The sequence below is a fragment of the Rhipicephalus microplus genome, unplaced genomic scaffold (assembly GCF_043290135.1).
Source record: "Rhipicephalus microplus isolate Deutch F79 unplaced genomic scaffold, USDA_Rmic scaffold_90, whole genome shotgun sequence".
NCBI classification, from domain to species: domain Eukaryota; kingdom Metazoa; phylum Arthropoda; class Arachnida; order Ixodida; family Ixodidae; genus Rhipicephalus; species Rhipicephalus microplus.
The window spans coordinates 125075-138704 of record NW_027464662.1 but is presented as its reverse complement, the minus strand read 5'-3'; the positions used below and the strand labels follow the sequence as shown (position 1 = coordinate 138704).

The 13630-nt window shown below is 46.1% G+C and overlaps 1 protein-coding gene across 1 annotated transcript in view; it reads right to left on the bottom strand.

The window, feature by feature from the left end:
• Positions 1-7886: 7886 nt before the first annotated feature.
• LOC142790265 (uncharacterized) overlaps positions 7887-13630 on the bottom strand; it is a 65339-nt gene continuing 59595 nt past the window's right edge. The window contains exons 5-6 of the mRNA XM_075885222.1: positions 11018-11132; positions 7887-7942 (exon numbers count right to left, since the gene is read on the bottom strand). Coding sequence (XP_075741337.1) covers positions 7887-7942; positions 11018-11132 — 171 coding nt within the window. The remainder of the gene's footprint in view (positions 7943-11017; positions 11133-13630) is intronic.

The following is a 13630-nucleotide window of genomic DNA, read 5'->3' as shown; positions in this document are numbered from 1 at the left end:
CCTAGGAGAGAAACCTCGGAAGGCGCAAAGCACGCAGTGATGGACCGGTGTTTTCTACTGGAACATGCCATTCGCTGCTAACGGGTAATGACAGACGAACACCCCGATTGGACACAGAGAGCCGCAGCCCGCTTTTAGTTAACGCACACGCTGTGAATTTTCACCGTTTAACAACGCACAAGAAAAATATCTTACTGGCACAACCTTAGAGCTCAAATTCTGGAGCCTACACTATAAGCCGCAAATGGTTCGTCATTTTTTTTTTTTCAAGGGGAGGGGGTTGGGGGGGGGGGAGGTTACTGCATTGCCACAACCATTACTCCCCAAAGGACGAACGATGCGTCCTTTTGGAAGTAACTGTCAGGGAACGAACTCTTACTCCTCATTAGTTTTGAGGTACAAATTAAATGTCAACAACGAAAAGTTACCCCTTTATAAGAGGAAGCATGGGGACTGTTACTTCTGATGGGCCTTGAAGCTTTTCCTTCTCGGAAAAAAAATATTTCGATATCGTATTCAATTACCGATAAAATGAAGGTTGACAAATGCATTTGATGACTTTTTCAATTAATAGACAAGAATTAAATTTAGAAGTAAACTACCAAAATTTACGACAAATACACAGGATTCAAACTTGTGACCATTGAATCAGCAGTCGCGTACGCTAACCACTATACAGCACCCCAGTACATAACGGAGTGAAAATTACCGCGGCATACGTAGGCACCGTCTGGACGCTGTGCGTTCTGCCATGTTTCAAAAAATAGCAAGACTCCTTATATTAGACTTACACCTTAAGTGTCAGGGAAGCAACCATTCAGTTATGACGTTCGTGAAAATACGAAATACGTTGAATAGACATTTCTGCGCGCGTGTTTGATGAGTGTATGTATATGTAATGTTCCCATACATGTTGGCCCCGCCGTGGCGGTCTAGTGGCTAAAGTACTAGGCCACTGACCCGCAGGTAGCGGGTCGAACCCCGGCTGCAGCGGCTGTATTTCCGATGGAGATGGAAATGTTATAGGCCCGTGTGCTCAGATTTGAGTGCATGTAAAAGACCCCCAGGTGGTCTAAATTTCTTGTGCCCTCCACTACGACGTCTCTCATATTCATACGGTGGTTTTGGGACGTCAAACCCCAGATATGATCTTCTTATATGTATTGCCGTCGCTGCGTCGAAGTTTTCTCGCTGCTCATAGCACGGAGCACGCTTCTTTTTGACGTTCAGCGAAACGGTCTGTTTAACGACAAACAAACTACCAAAACCTTGAAAGAAACAACAAACCTTATTCACCCACTCGAGTCAATTCTGTACCATCGTTCGTGCACATTGATTCAGCTATTTTGATGAGTACGAAAGATAGACGATACAAGGTGCAATGTTTTTTTTTTGAATAAATGCTGTCCAGTTGACTTTAAGAAGTGCACCCACACCATAAAGAACTGGTAAGAGCGTGTTCGCAGCTCCAAGATGTTGACTTTTCTCGGAAGGCACAACGCTCTCAGTCATTGACTTTCTAAAAAAAGTAATTGCAGGAGAATTCATTGTTTTCGACAGAAGTGTTCGTGCTCTTGTAGTTACATTCCATCGCGTCAGTTAGCAATGCCGCATTCGTAAATTTTAGACGAAAACTGCGCTTTCACAGAATCTGCTATTATGCAATCGCACAGTTCATAACGTGTTGTGGATGTCAAGAAGCCCGTTCTAGAGTTACGCTTGTTGGTTCATTTACTTATTGACGAAACATGCACTTTATTTCAAAGCTATAAAACTAAAACAGATCTAGCATCGCTACAAACAAGCGAAGTTGCCGATGCGGCCATCGACTTCCTGTGTAGCTGTACCAAGTCTTCAGCTAGACATGTACTGTTAGCAGCCAACCTTCCTAAATTACTTGTTTTCGTTGCAAAATACGACATTGTACAGAGTTTAAGTAATTTTTGCATTTAAATGCCCCGAAAATTTCTGATGAGAAATGCTTATCTGTATTGCACTGAAACAAAACGATTTTTGAATAGCTGTACTTACTACAGCTAATGTTGAGCCCTCATCGAGGGTACCACGTTTCGATGGCCTTCACGCTTGTTATCCTATATAACAGACGGGGCAGCACTCGCAACGCTGTGTAGCGCGAGCTCATCAATGATGCGGGTTTCGTTGGCGAAGAACGTGAGTGTCAAACAAGCGGTGGCCGTTACATATCAACAGCACACACGTAAAATCTCGCGGAGTGATGACAGCCTTGCTTGCACTCACTTCTCAGGTGATATCCCGTCGGCACGTAGCATTTTAATAGCGTAGAACGACATTGCAGTAGCGGATCACATTTAGCACAGCGAAAGGATGATTCAGTGCACCACAAGAGACAGCAATCATGACCACGTAACGATAAATCATACACAACGCACCGCTACACCAATAAGAGTTAGCTTGCCGAGAACACCAAGCCGCGCAATGATACAGCTTGAGCGTCTGCACTTTTTTTTTTCGAGGAACGGGGGCTTGCACATTTGCTAATTTTTATGCTATATATATAAACAATATTACTCCGCTCCTGTGTATTTGCCGTAGTTATCCTGACCATTTACACTAAAATAAACTGTCCTCATTTCTTTACAAAACGATTTACTTACGTGCATGCTGACCATTCTTACGAGGCCGCCACTGCGCCAGAAAGTTCCATGGCAGTAATTTAAACATTGCTCCTCATGGTCTAACAGTTCCTCCCTCAGTCATCACACGGCACCCTCGTCTTGCAGTTAATCCCTCCACGGACTAACTGTTGGTTGCGAAAAAGAAATGCAAGACTTGCTTCCATTTCGGTCTTTTACGGCTTAGAGTGGATATATACCAGTGACGTATGCATGAAGTATGCATAGCCCCAGCAGCTGCGAAGCAACTGACCACGCCGGTGGTCAGGTCTGCAACGAAGCAGAGGTTGCTAAGTATCTCTGGGTCCGGACAGGCCGCCATTGGAACCTGAACTTGGCAACGTTTAACGCTGGAACCTTATCTAGTGAGGCAAGTCTAGCTGTACAGTTCGAGGAGCTAGAGGGTGTTCAATGGGATGTAATAGGGCGCAGTGAGGTTAAGAGGACAGAGAAGGCCTACACAGTGCTACAGAACGAGCACGTCTTTTGCTATCGTGGCTTTGCTGGCAGGAGAGAACTGAACGGGGAGTTCCGTATCCACAGAAATATAGCTGGCAACATGTAGGAATACCATAGAATTAGTGAAAGGATGATAGGTATTGTAGTGAAACTCAATAAGGGGTACAAGGTGAAGGTGGTACAGGCTTACGCGCCTACATAGAGCCATGATGACGCCTCAGTTGAAAGCTTCCATGAGGACGTGGGTAAAAACACGGTATACTCTACTGATGGGTAACCTCAATACCAAGGTACGGAAGAATCAGGCGGAGGACCAGGCGGAAGACCAGGCAGTAGGAGATTATGGCATCGGTACTAGAAATGCAAGAGGGGAGCTATTAGTAAAATTCGCAGAACGCAATAATTTACGGATTTGGATAACTTTTACCGAAAACGAGAGAACTAAGTGTATATGGAGGATTCCTAATGGCGAAAGTAAATACGAATGAGACTGAGTGCACGCTCAGGCGTTGTGCAGGATGGTGAAATGCTTGGCAAGGTACGATGCATGACCATAGAATAGTAAGGTCTCGAATTCGCTTAGACTTGAAAGAGGAATGACAGAAACTGATACGCAAAATGCCAATCAATGAGCTAACACTAGTAGGGAAAGTACAGGAATTAAGAGCTTTGCTTCAAAACAGGTAGCCCCACCGTGGTGGCCTAGTGACTAAGGTACTCGGCTGATGACCCGCAGATCGCGGGAGTGAATCTCGGCTGCGGCGGCTGCATTTCTGATGGAGGCGGAAATGTTGTAGGCCCGTGTGCTCAGATTTGGTGCACGTTAAAGAACCCTAGGTGGTCGAAATTTTCGGAGCCCTCCACTACGACGTCTCTCATAATCGAATGGTGATTTTGGGACATTGAACCCCACATATCAATCAATCAGAACAGGTACTCAGCTCTTATCGAATAAACCACACTTAGCGTTGACGCAATGTGTTATAATCTGACGAGTATCATTACGGAGTGTGCAGTGGAAGCTGGAGGTATGGTAGTTAGACAGTACACTGGCAAGCTGTTCAAGGAGACGAAGAACCTCATTAAGAAGCGTCAAAGCGTGAAAGCGTGAAAACGTGAAAGCCTAAAATACAACAGACAAAATAGAGCTGACAGAGTTTTCGAAGTTGATCAATAAGCGTAATATATTCGATGTAAGAAGGTGTAACATGGAAAGAATCGAACACGCTCTGAAGAACGGAGGAAGCGCCAAAGCAGTGAAGAGAAAACTTGTGATAGGCAAAAATCAGATGTATGCACTAAGGGACAAGGAAGGCAAAGTAACTACCAATATGGATATGATAGTTGAAATAGCGGAGGCGTTTTACAGAGATCTACAGTAACCGGAACAACCACGACCGTTGTATAAAACTATTAGTAACCCAGATGACACCCCACCAGTAATGATAGATGTCAGAAAAGCCTTGGAGAGCATGCAAAGAGGCTAAGCTGCTGGTGAGGATCAGGTAACATTAGATCTGCTGAAAGGCAGATTGCCTTATAAAAACTAGCCACCCTGCTTACGAAGTGTCTCCTGATGGGAGGAGTACCGAAATCTTGGAAGAATGCTAATATTACCTTAATGCACAAGAAAAAAGATAACAAGGAATTGAAGAATTACAGGCCGATTAGCTTGATCTCTGTCATGTAGAAGCTATTCATAAAGGTAATATAAAAAGAATCAAGATACCATCAGAATTTAATCCACTAAAGGAACTGGCAGGATTTCAAACATGCTACTCAACAATCGGCCACATTCGTAATATCAATCAGGTAGTAGAAAAATGCTCAGAATACAGCCGACGACTATACATAGCCTTCATAGATTACGATAAGGTGTTTGATTCAGTAGAATGTTCAGCAGTCATGCAGACAGTTCGGAATCTGGGCGTCGACGAAGCACATATAAACATCCTGGAAGAAATCTACAGAGGATAGACTACCCCCATAGTGCTTCATAAAGAAAGTGACAGAATACCACTGAAGAAGGGTGTAATGCAGGGGGATGCAATCTCCCCAATGCTATTTACCACGTAGTTACAGGGGATTTTCAGAGTGTGGAGAGTTAGGGATAAGAGCTAATGGAAAGTACCTTAGAAACCTGCACTTCACCGATGACATTACATGCCAAGTAACTCAGTAGACGAATTGCAACTCATGATTACGGAGTTAGACAAGGAGAGCAGAAGGGCAGGTCTTAAAAATAATCTCCAGAAAACGAAAGTAATGTGCAACAACCTCGGAAGAGAACAGCGCTTTGAGATAGGTAATAGTGCACTTCAATTTGTAGAAGACTACGCCTACTGAAGACAAGCAAAAAACGCAGAGCAAAACCACGAGATTGAAGTAACTAGAAGAGTGAGAAAGGGGTGGAGCACATTTGGCAAGCACTCTCAAATCATGATAGGTAGATTGCCACTATCTCTCAAGAGGAAGGTATATAACAGGTTTATATTACCAGTACTTAGTTACGGAGCAGAAACCTGCAGACTTACAATGAGAGTTCAGCTTAAATTGAGGATGACGCAGCGAGCGATGGAAAGGGAAATGATAGGTGTAACCTTAAGAGACAAGAAGAGAGCAGAGTGGATTAGGGAACAAACCGGGATTAAGGATATCATAGTTGAAATAAAGAAGAGGAAATGGACATGGGCCGGGCATGCAGCGCGTGGACAGGATAACTGCTGGTCATTAAGGGTAACTAACTGGATTTTTAGAGAAGGCAAGCGGGTTAGGGGGAGACAGAAGGTTAGGTGGGCAGTTGAAATTAAGAAGTTTGTAGGTATAAATTTGCAGCATCAAGCACAGGACCGAGTTGACTGGTTGAACATGGGAGAAACCTTTGTCCTGCAGTGGACGTAGACAGGCTGTTGATTATGATGATGAATATGTTCTGCTCCAAAATCTGGTCAATAAAACTCTGAAAATTCTCAATACATTTTGAAAGGTCCCATCAGTACTGCTACAATGTCTTAGCCTTCTTTTTCAGCTGTGAATTGTACCTAGTTTGCGATAAATTCAATTTTTTTTGCCGGTACCACTCCTTGTGGGTGAAGTTTGGGTGTTGCGGGATTTCGACAGCTCCATCAATTAAAGACGCTTTAGGAGAAACCGTTTATTTCCCTCACTTTTCAGAGGAGCTCGTTTTCTTTTTCTCCTACTTAAAGAGAGGCATATCACAACATCAGAAATTTTGGCAAGGGTAGCGTAGTGCTCATGCAGAAATAAGAAACTGAAAATCCCAGAAATGCAGAGTGGGTGCTACATCAACTACCTTTAATAAATGAAGCGCTCACTTGTATTAGGCAAACTCGCGTACTGGCTTTTGTCAGTGCACATGTAAACGATGAAAACATGGTAGTAATGTTACATGCCCGTCGTTTGGTTATTTACCCTGTCTCAGCAAAGCAGTCTGGTTTAACATGTGTACTGAACATAAGTCTTCATTTTTTGCGCTTAATCTCGCCCCAGAGCGCACTCTCATGTACCACGCAACGCTGTGTGTTTAAAGTCGTGAATATAACAGTAAAAAGTTTAGGAGCACTTCTAATTTAACATTTGGTTACTTTTACCTAAAAGTAAAACATAACCGATACCTGGAAATGTGGATACATTTAATACACCATAATTAGGACTAATTACGGGAGGAGAAATTTGGCTCATTACCATCACATCTTTGTAAATATTGAATATTGTGTGTCTTGGACTGAAGTTGGACACTTTTGCAGAGTCAGTCTTAACTCGCTTGGGAAGGAGATCTGCACAAATGAAATAATGAACACAAAACGATGTTCGCGCACCTCGACCTTGCGCACGCAGAACGCCTGCATTAACGCACGAGGCGCCGCGTGGGGGCTTTTGACGTCGAGAGAAAAATCGCGAAAGTGCTTTGCGAGTCCGTTTTTAGAAGGCCTTGACGCATTGCATAACGGTCTTCACGAAGGCAAAGGTCGATGCCGACAGGCGGGGCCGGCAAAAGAGTCGAGGTCACGCTATCATTCATCTGCAGTCGCTGCAGGGAACGATTAAGTCAGCTTCGTGCATGGGCTCCAGTGGTTTGTGTTTACGTGAAGACATTCGAGTCACACTTTACAACTTATACAAATAACGCTAAGAAATCACGCCTATCCATTTTTTGTAACACCCCTGAGCCATGAGACAGCGTCCTCACATTGCGAGGAAAATTTCATAGATCCCACTTGGTGCTGCCGGATGCCCCATTTCACGCCCTCCTATTAAGAGAAAAGTTTATTGTGAGTGCATTCGGTTTTCAGTGGCTGAATGTCATGCATGTGGTGTTACTACGTTAAGGATTTGCTCAGGGAAACTTTACGGGGCGAGCTTTTTCAGCACTGTCTGTGAGAAGAAGCCGAGTGTGGTGCTTGTGCGACGGCGGGATTCCCATCTGCCTGTGGATGAGCGTCCGTCTGTAGCTGCAGGCATGGGAAGGTGCTCCTGGGCCTCATCCTCGGTTTGCTCAAACTAACATGTGCCCTAAATCTGGCTGAAAATAGCGGTGAGCCTGGCGCGCTGTTCCTGACAGGACTGGTGCTTCATGACCTCGTACTTATGCCTTGCCTCGACACTACCCCGAAGACGATAGATGGCTACCTATCATTTATGACTGTCGGGCCAGGCATGACGAGAACCGAGTTTATTGACAGTCGCCACCCGTATATCGGCATCACACCCAAAGCGTCGCAACTCCGGTACTTCCAAAAGAGTGGTACACGGTCAGGCGGCCGGCCTAACCCGGGAGTCACCGATGCCAAATGGTCGAGTTGTCTCATCTGCATTGGGGCACTCAAGAACTCAGCACTGAGTGTGTAGCGACACCACGGACCCGAGCTAACGGGGGAGTTCCGGCTCCCTCCCACGCCTAGCCGTGCGTGGCTTTGCCGTGTCCGGGGAAAGGGGGATACTGGGGGTTGAGCTGATGCTGGGTGATTGGACCTTTAAGGCCCCCCGGCAGAGGCAACACACCCCTTTGGCCCCGGCTTCACGTAGACGGCACCCCTGGGCTGACCCACCCAGGGGAAATCGGCAGTCGCCTTTTCCTATCTCTCTCTCCCTACATCTTCGTCTTTATCTCTTACTATTTATCTGTCATGTCTTCTACTCTCTTTCGTTTACTTCCAAACTTTCTGGCGGCTAGGGTTAACACTGTGCAAATAGCCTACCTTGGTCTAGGCGCATTGGGTTATAGTGGCGTTGTACGGCTGACGTCTGCAGGTTTCAGCATCCGTAAACTTGCAGCGTCCCCTCGTTGGGCTCCGTGGTGGGTGGCCGCCAAAGCTACTGAACAACATACAATTAGCATGCACAAAGCATTCCCTTTACTTAGTGATCGTGCCTCCTCAAAGCGGGTACGCACCGAAGATATCAATTTTTTCATCCGGCCAAGACAAACCTTTCCTCATTTCCACGTTATACACTGCGAAAAAACTAACAAGCAAGCCAGAACAGTATCCCACTTCGTAGTGGCTAGGTCCTTAACCTAAACTCTCGGTGCCGGGTACAAGGTTACCAAAATGGCCAGTGGAGATCTACTCCTTGAAATACGTGACAAAGACCAATTCGATAAACTGAACACCCTCACAACGTTTGGAGACACACCCATCAGTATTACGCCACACAGGTCCAAGAACTCAACTCGCGGGGTCGTATCGGACGCAGATTTGCTTGACCTGACCGAAGCTGAACTTCTTGAAGGATGGAAGAGCGAGAACGTGACAAATGTACAGCGTATTAAGATAAGAAGAGATCAAAAGGAAATACCAACAAAACACTTAGTACTGACCTTTGCTTCGAGCGATTTGCCGGAAACAATTCAGACTGGGTATACAAAGACATCTGTGAGGCCATATATTCCCAACCCCCGCCGTTGCTTCCAATGTCAGAGATATGGCCACGGCTCGCAAAGCTGTCGTGGCCAGAAAACTTGTGCTCTGTGTGGAGTCGTGGGCCATGCGTCCGACAACTGCGAAGCACCTGCACACTGTGTGAACTGTGGCGGTAATCATGCCGCGTACTCACGTACTCACGTACTCACGTACTCACCGCGTACTCACCGCGTACTCATTGAACGAGGGTCTCGTACGGGCAGACTTGGTGTGTTTAGGTTGTATAAGAGGGACAATTAATCAGCTGCCCGCTCATAATAAGTTCACGTGCTACGTGACGCCAAGCATGCGAATAAGAGTGTTTTCACACTCGTTGTTTGGCTTATAGATGGCGCTGACTGTCACTCCTACTTCTAAATTCAAATATAAACCCAAAAAGTGGATGGAGGGAAGGCCGCTGTGATAGCTCAGTGGTTAGAGCATCGAACGCGTTATTCGAAGGTCGTAGGTTCGATTCCTACTCACGGCTGGTTATTTTTTCATCCGCTTTTCTTTCTTCTTTCTTCTTAATTACATTCCATTGGTTCTAATAACTTCCCCTGTACATTCCTTGGAATTACTGTCTGTTAGATCTCATTAATCTTGTGTTAAAACACGGAAAAACGAGCCCTTAGGTATACACTTCTTTACCTTATATATATATTGCCGCTTTGAATATGCAGCACCAAGAGAACAATGAAGAGCATGCGCAGCGAGAGAGAAGGCCGAGGTTTTCATCCGATCAGTCTGCCAGTGTTCTGGTACATTCAAAGTGAGTTGTCCTGTATTCAACTGCTGCTTTTTCCGCATTGTAGCACTGGTGGAGGTGCTGGGTACATGTTCGGGACACCTGACAACAGCCCCGCATCTTGCCCAGAAAGACTTCCGCGCATCGAGCACACAGCGAACGTTAACGGGTGGAACACCACACAGACATTGGACTACGTGTATTTTGCGCTTCAAGACAGAGCCCGAACATGGTTTACGAATCGCGTGTGGTCGTCTTGGGACGAGTTCTGGCAGAAGTTCCTCGATACGTTCGTGAGCACCGAAAGACGAGAAATCGCACAGCGTCTCCTCGAGTCACGGATTCAGAAACCAAATTCAGAAGTCAGGTTTCAAACACTAAGATAGATACACGTAGGTTATGTATGCATGTATATTTGGCATTACACAGTAGTTATGTGGCAGTAATATTAGATTGCACGTAACATTAAGGCAAAAAAAATCGCAGCATATCTCCGGAGTAAATGATGATGCGTGGGGCGAATATTCCGTCAGCCCGTCCGTGCTTCCGTTCGTCCGTCCGTTCGTTCTTGCTTCCGTCCGTCCGCGCAATCATCCATGCGTCAATCCTAGGGTACGTCCGTCTGTGCGTCCATCTTGTGAATAGCCGCTCTATAGCGGGCATTTCCACCGGTGGGTACTTAGCTACATACATACATACATACATACATACATACATACATACATACATACATACATACATACATACATACATACATACATACATACATACATACATACATACATACATACATACATACATACATACATACATACATACATACATACATACATACATACATACATACATACATACATACATACATACATACATACATACATACATACATACATACATACATACACACGGAGAAGCGACAGACCTACGCCATAAGGAGCTTCGCCCCTGAAAAGGGGGAGGGAGATGCAAGACATGTGCTTTGCCATACTTTTTGCAGCTTGGAGGCGAAATCGCTGTAGGCTAGTGGGCTCGGATTTACGTGCACGTAAAAGAGCCCCAAGTGGTATAAATTTCCGGAGCCCTACACTACGGCATCGCTCATAATCATATGGTGTTTTTGGCACGTTAAACCTCACAAATCAATCAACTTTCTGCAGTAACGTAGTCACTAGGATGTGTATACCTTACTCTGATTATATATATATATATATAAAAAGAAAGAGGGAGATACTCGCATCGTTCCACGGTAGAGCAGACAGGTGCGTCGATGGTGTGGCGCAGCATATAGTTGGCGCTCACGCAGCCACACAGTTTTTCCCACACGTGCTGAATGCAGGTATCCTCGCACTCCTGCAATGAAAGTTAATGAATGAATGAATAAGGTCATAATTTGCGCAGCAAGAACACAAGCTTACGTTACTTGGCACAAAAAGCGGTTGCTTTGCACTGAAAAGGCCCGTAATTAGGTTTAGACTTTCTTTTTTACACCCTCCAAACAAGCTCGCCAATTCGTAGTGTGGACAGCGGCGATCATATTTGCCCGGTATTACAGCGCTGTGCACCGCGAAGACCCTTCATTTCGAAGAAAAAACACATCGCAGCATATCCACGGAGTGAATGATGATGAGTGGTGCGAAGCGTCCGTCAGCCCGTTCGGGATTCCATCCATATGTCCGTCCGTCTATGGCACGGGCACCAAAGCACTATTGGGGCTGGGCCTGAATGAGGATTTCGACACTGTTTCGCGTGAGGCAATATCGAATAAACTATCAGAAATTAGCCCGGTTCCCAAGACCTTCTGCTACATCAGATCATTCTTAGAGGGCCATCCGCGGAAATTTCAATTGGAGATATAACATCGGATTCCTTTCCGTTGAGGGGTAAAAGGACGCCTCACGGTTCAGTTTTGCCGCCTTTCTTGCCTGACCTCACTTTGATTGAAATACCGCCGAAGCTGGAGGAGATACCGGGACCGCTACACATATATTATGTGGATGAAATTATTTCATGGGTAACCAGGGGTAGTGACGCGCATTCGGAAGAAACACTACAACAGGCAGTGAATATTGTCGAAGAGTTGGCAGGGAAGGCAGCGCTCGGCCCATGTTCGTGCTCTTTGTTCCTCGCGACATACCCAGAGGACTGCGTGCGAGGCACTTTATTCCGCCACCGCCGTTGGAGTTAAAAGTGGGTGGTAGGCCAGTAGCTGAAGCTCAAACAATCGGAATTTTGGGCCTATATTTGCACAATAACAGGAAGAATTGGGTGGCTCCTGACCACAGTCAATGCTACTGTCAGGCTAATGAGGAGAATCTCTAGCCGTAAGAGCGGGGTTAAAGAAAAAGAACTCTGTAAGCTGGTACAGGCGTTTGAGCTCAGCGGGATTACTCACGTGACACCTTATATGAAGTTGGATGCTGCAGAAAAAAGCGAAATCGAGGCTATGATCCGGCAAGCTTACAAGGCAGCGCTTTGGTTGCCTAACAACGCGCCTACAAAAAGGCTATGAAAACTGGGGGTAACACCCTGGAAGAACTACGGGAGGCGCACCTGGTGATGCGCCCGCTAGGCTTTCGACAACCAAAGCAGGCAGGATTATATTGGAAAGGACTGGCATTGGGGCTGAGGCTGCCGCTGGAGACACTAAACCTCCGGTGTGGCGAGATTTACACAAGGCTTTGTACACAAAACCTTTGGCAAAAAATATGCATCCGATTCACCGTAAGCAGTACAGGCAGGCAAGAGCCAGAGCTTTGCATGTTGAGTACGGCGAGTACTCAGCGGCCGTCTATACAGATGTCTCTGAGTATAAAGACAAGGGCACTTTTTGTGATTATAGTGTTGGACAGGCGGGGACGCTTGATCATTTCTGGATCGATCAAAACCCGGTCGCCAAAAACTGCAGTGGAAGCGGCAATAGCGCTAGCTATGACTAGCTCTCAGTCATACATATACTTGACCCTCATTGATTAGAAGACAGCCATCCGAAGTCTGGCGAAGAGCAGAATATCGGTAACCGCCGCACGATTGCTGCACGGGGCCACGGGACGAGAAATTCGAGAAATAGAAATTGTTTCGCTCCCTGTGCACTCTGGGAACCCCGGGAACGAGGCCGCTTAGATGAATGCTCGAGGTCCGAGGTATCGTTAGCCAGCCAGGTGAGCCGCCCAATTCGGGGAGGTCCGTGAGAGATGGGCTGGTATCTTTCACAAAATCACGAATAAATATAAACTAGACGGAATGCTTTATCCGCCCCCGAACAAGTGGTCGACTAAGGTGCACGAATGTATCTGGAGAAAAATGCAGACTCGATCTTTTTCCGATCCTTACGTGTGGAATAAAATATACCAGGAGGAGATAAAGCGCCAATGCAAATGGTGCCGGGCAGTGGCAACATATGATGACATACAAAGGGCAATGTAGCATGGTGCCGCCATCAGCCGGTATTATGCGTAATTTCTCTCTTGAGCACTGGGAGGCCGTGTTGACCAGATCAGACCGAGTCGTCCAGACAAGCATCGCGCAGTGGGCCACACAGGCCACCGTTAACCTTGGGCTGATCGCCATATAACAGAGAATGGTCCGCAGTTGCTTTCCGATGAAATAAAGTTTTTACCATCCAACCATTGCCCCGCTGTGGTGATCTAGTGGCTAAGAGACTCGGCCCCTGACCCGCACGTCGCAGGATTGAATCCCGGCTGCGGCAGCTGCATTTTCGATGAAGGCGAAAATGTTGTAGGCCAATCTGCTCAGATTTGGGTGCGCGTTAAAGCCCAGGTGGTCAAAATTTCGGGAGCCTTCCACTACGGCGTCTCTCATATTTATATGGTGGTTTTGGGACGTAAAAC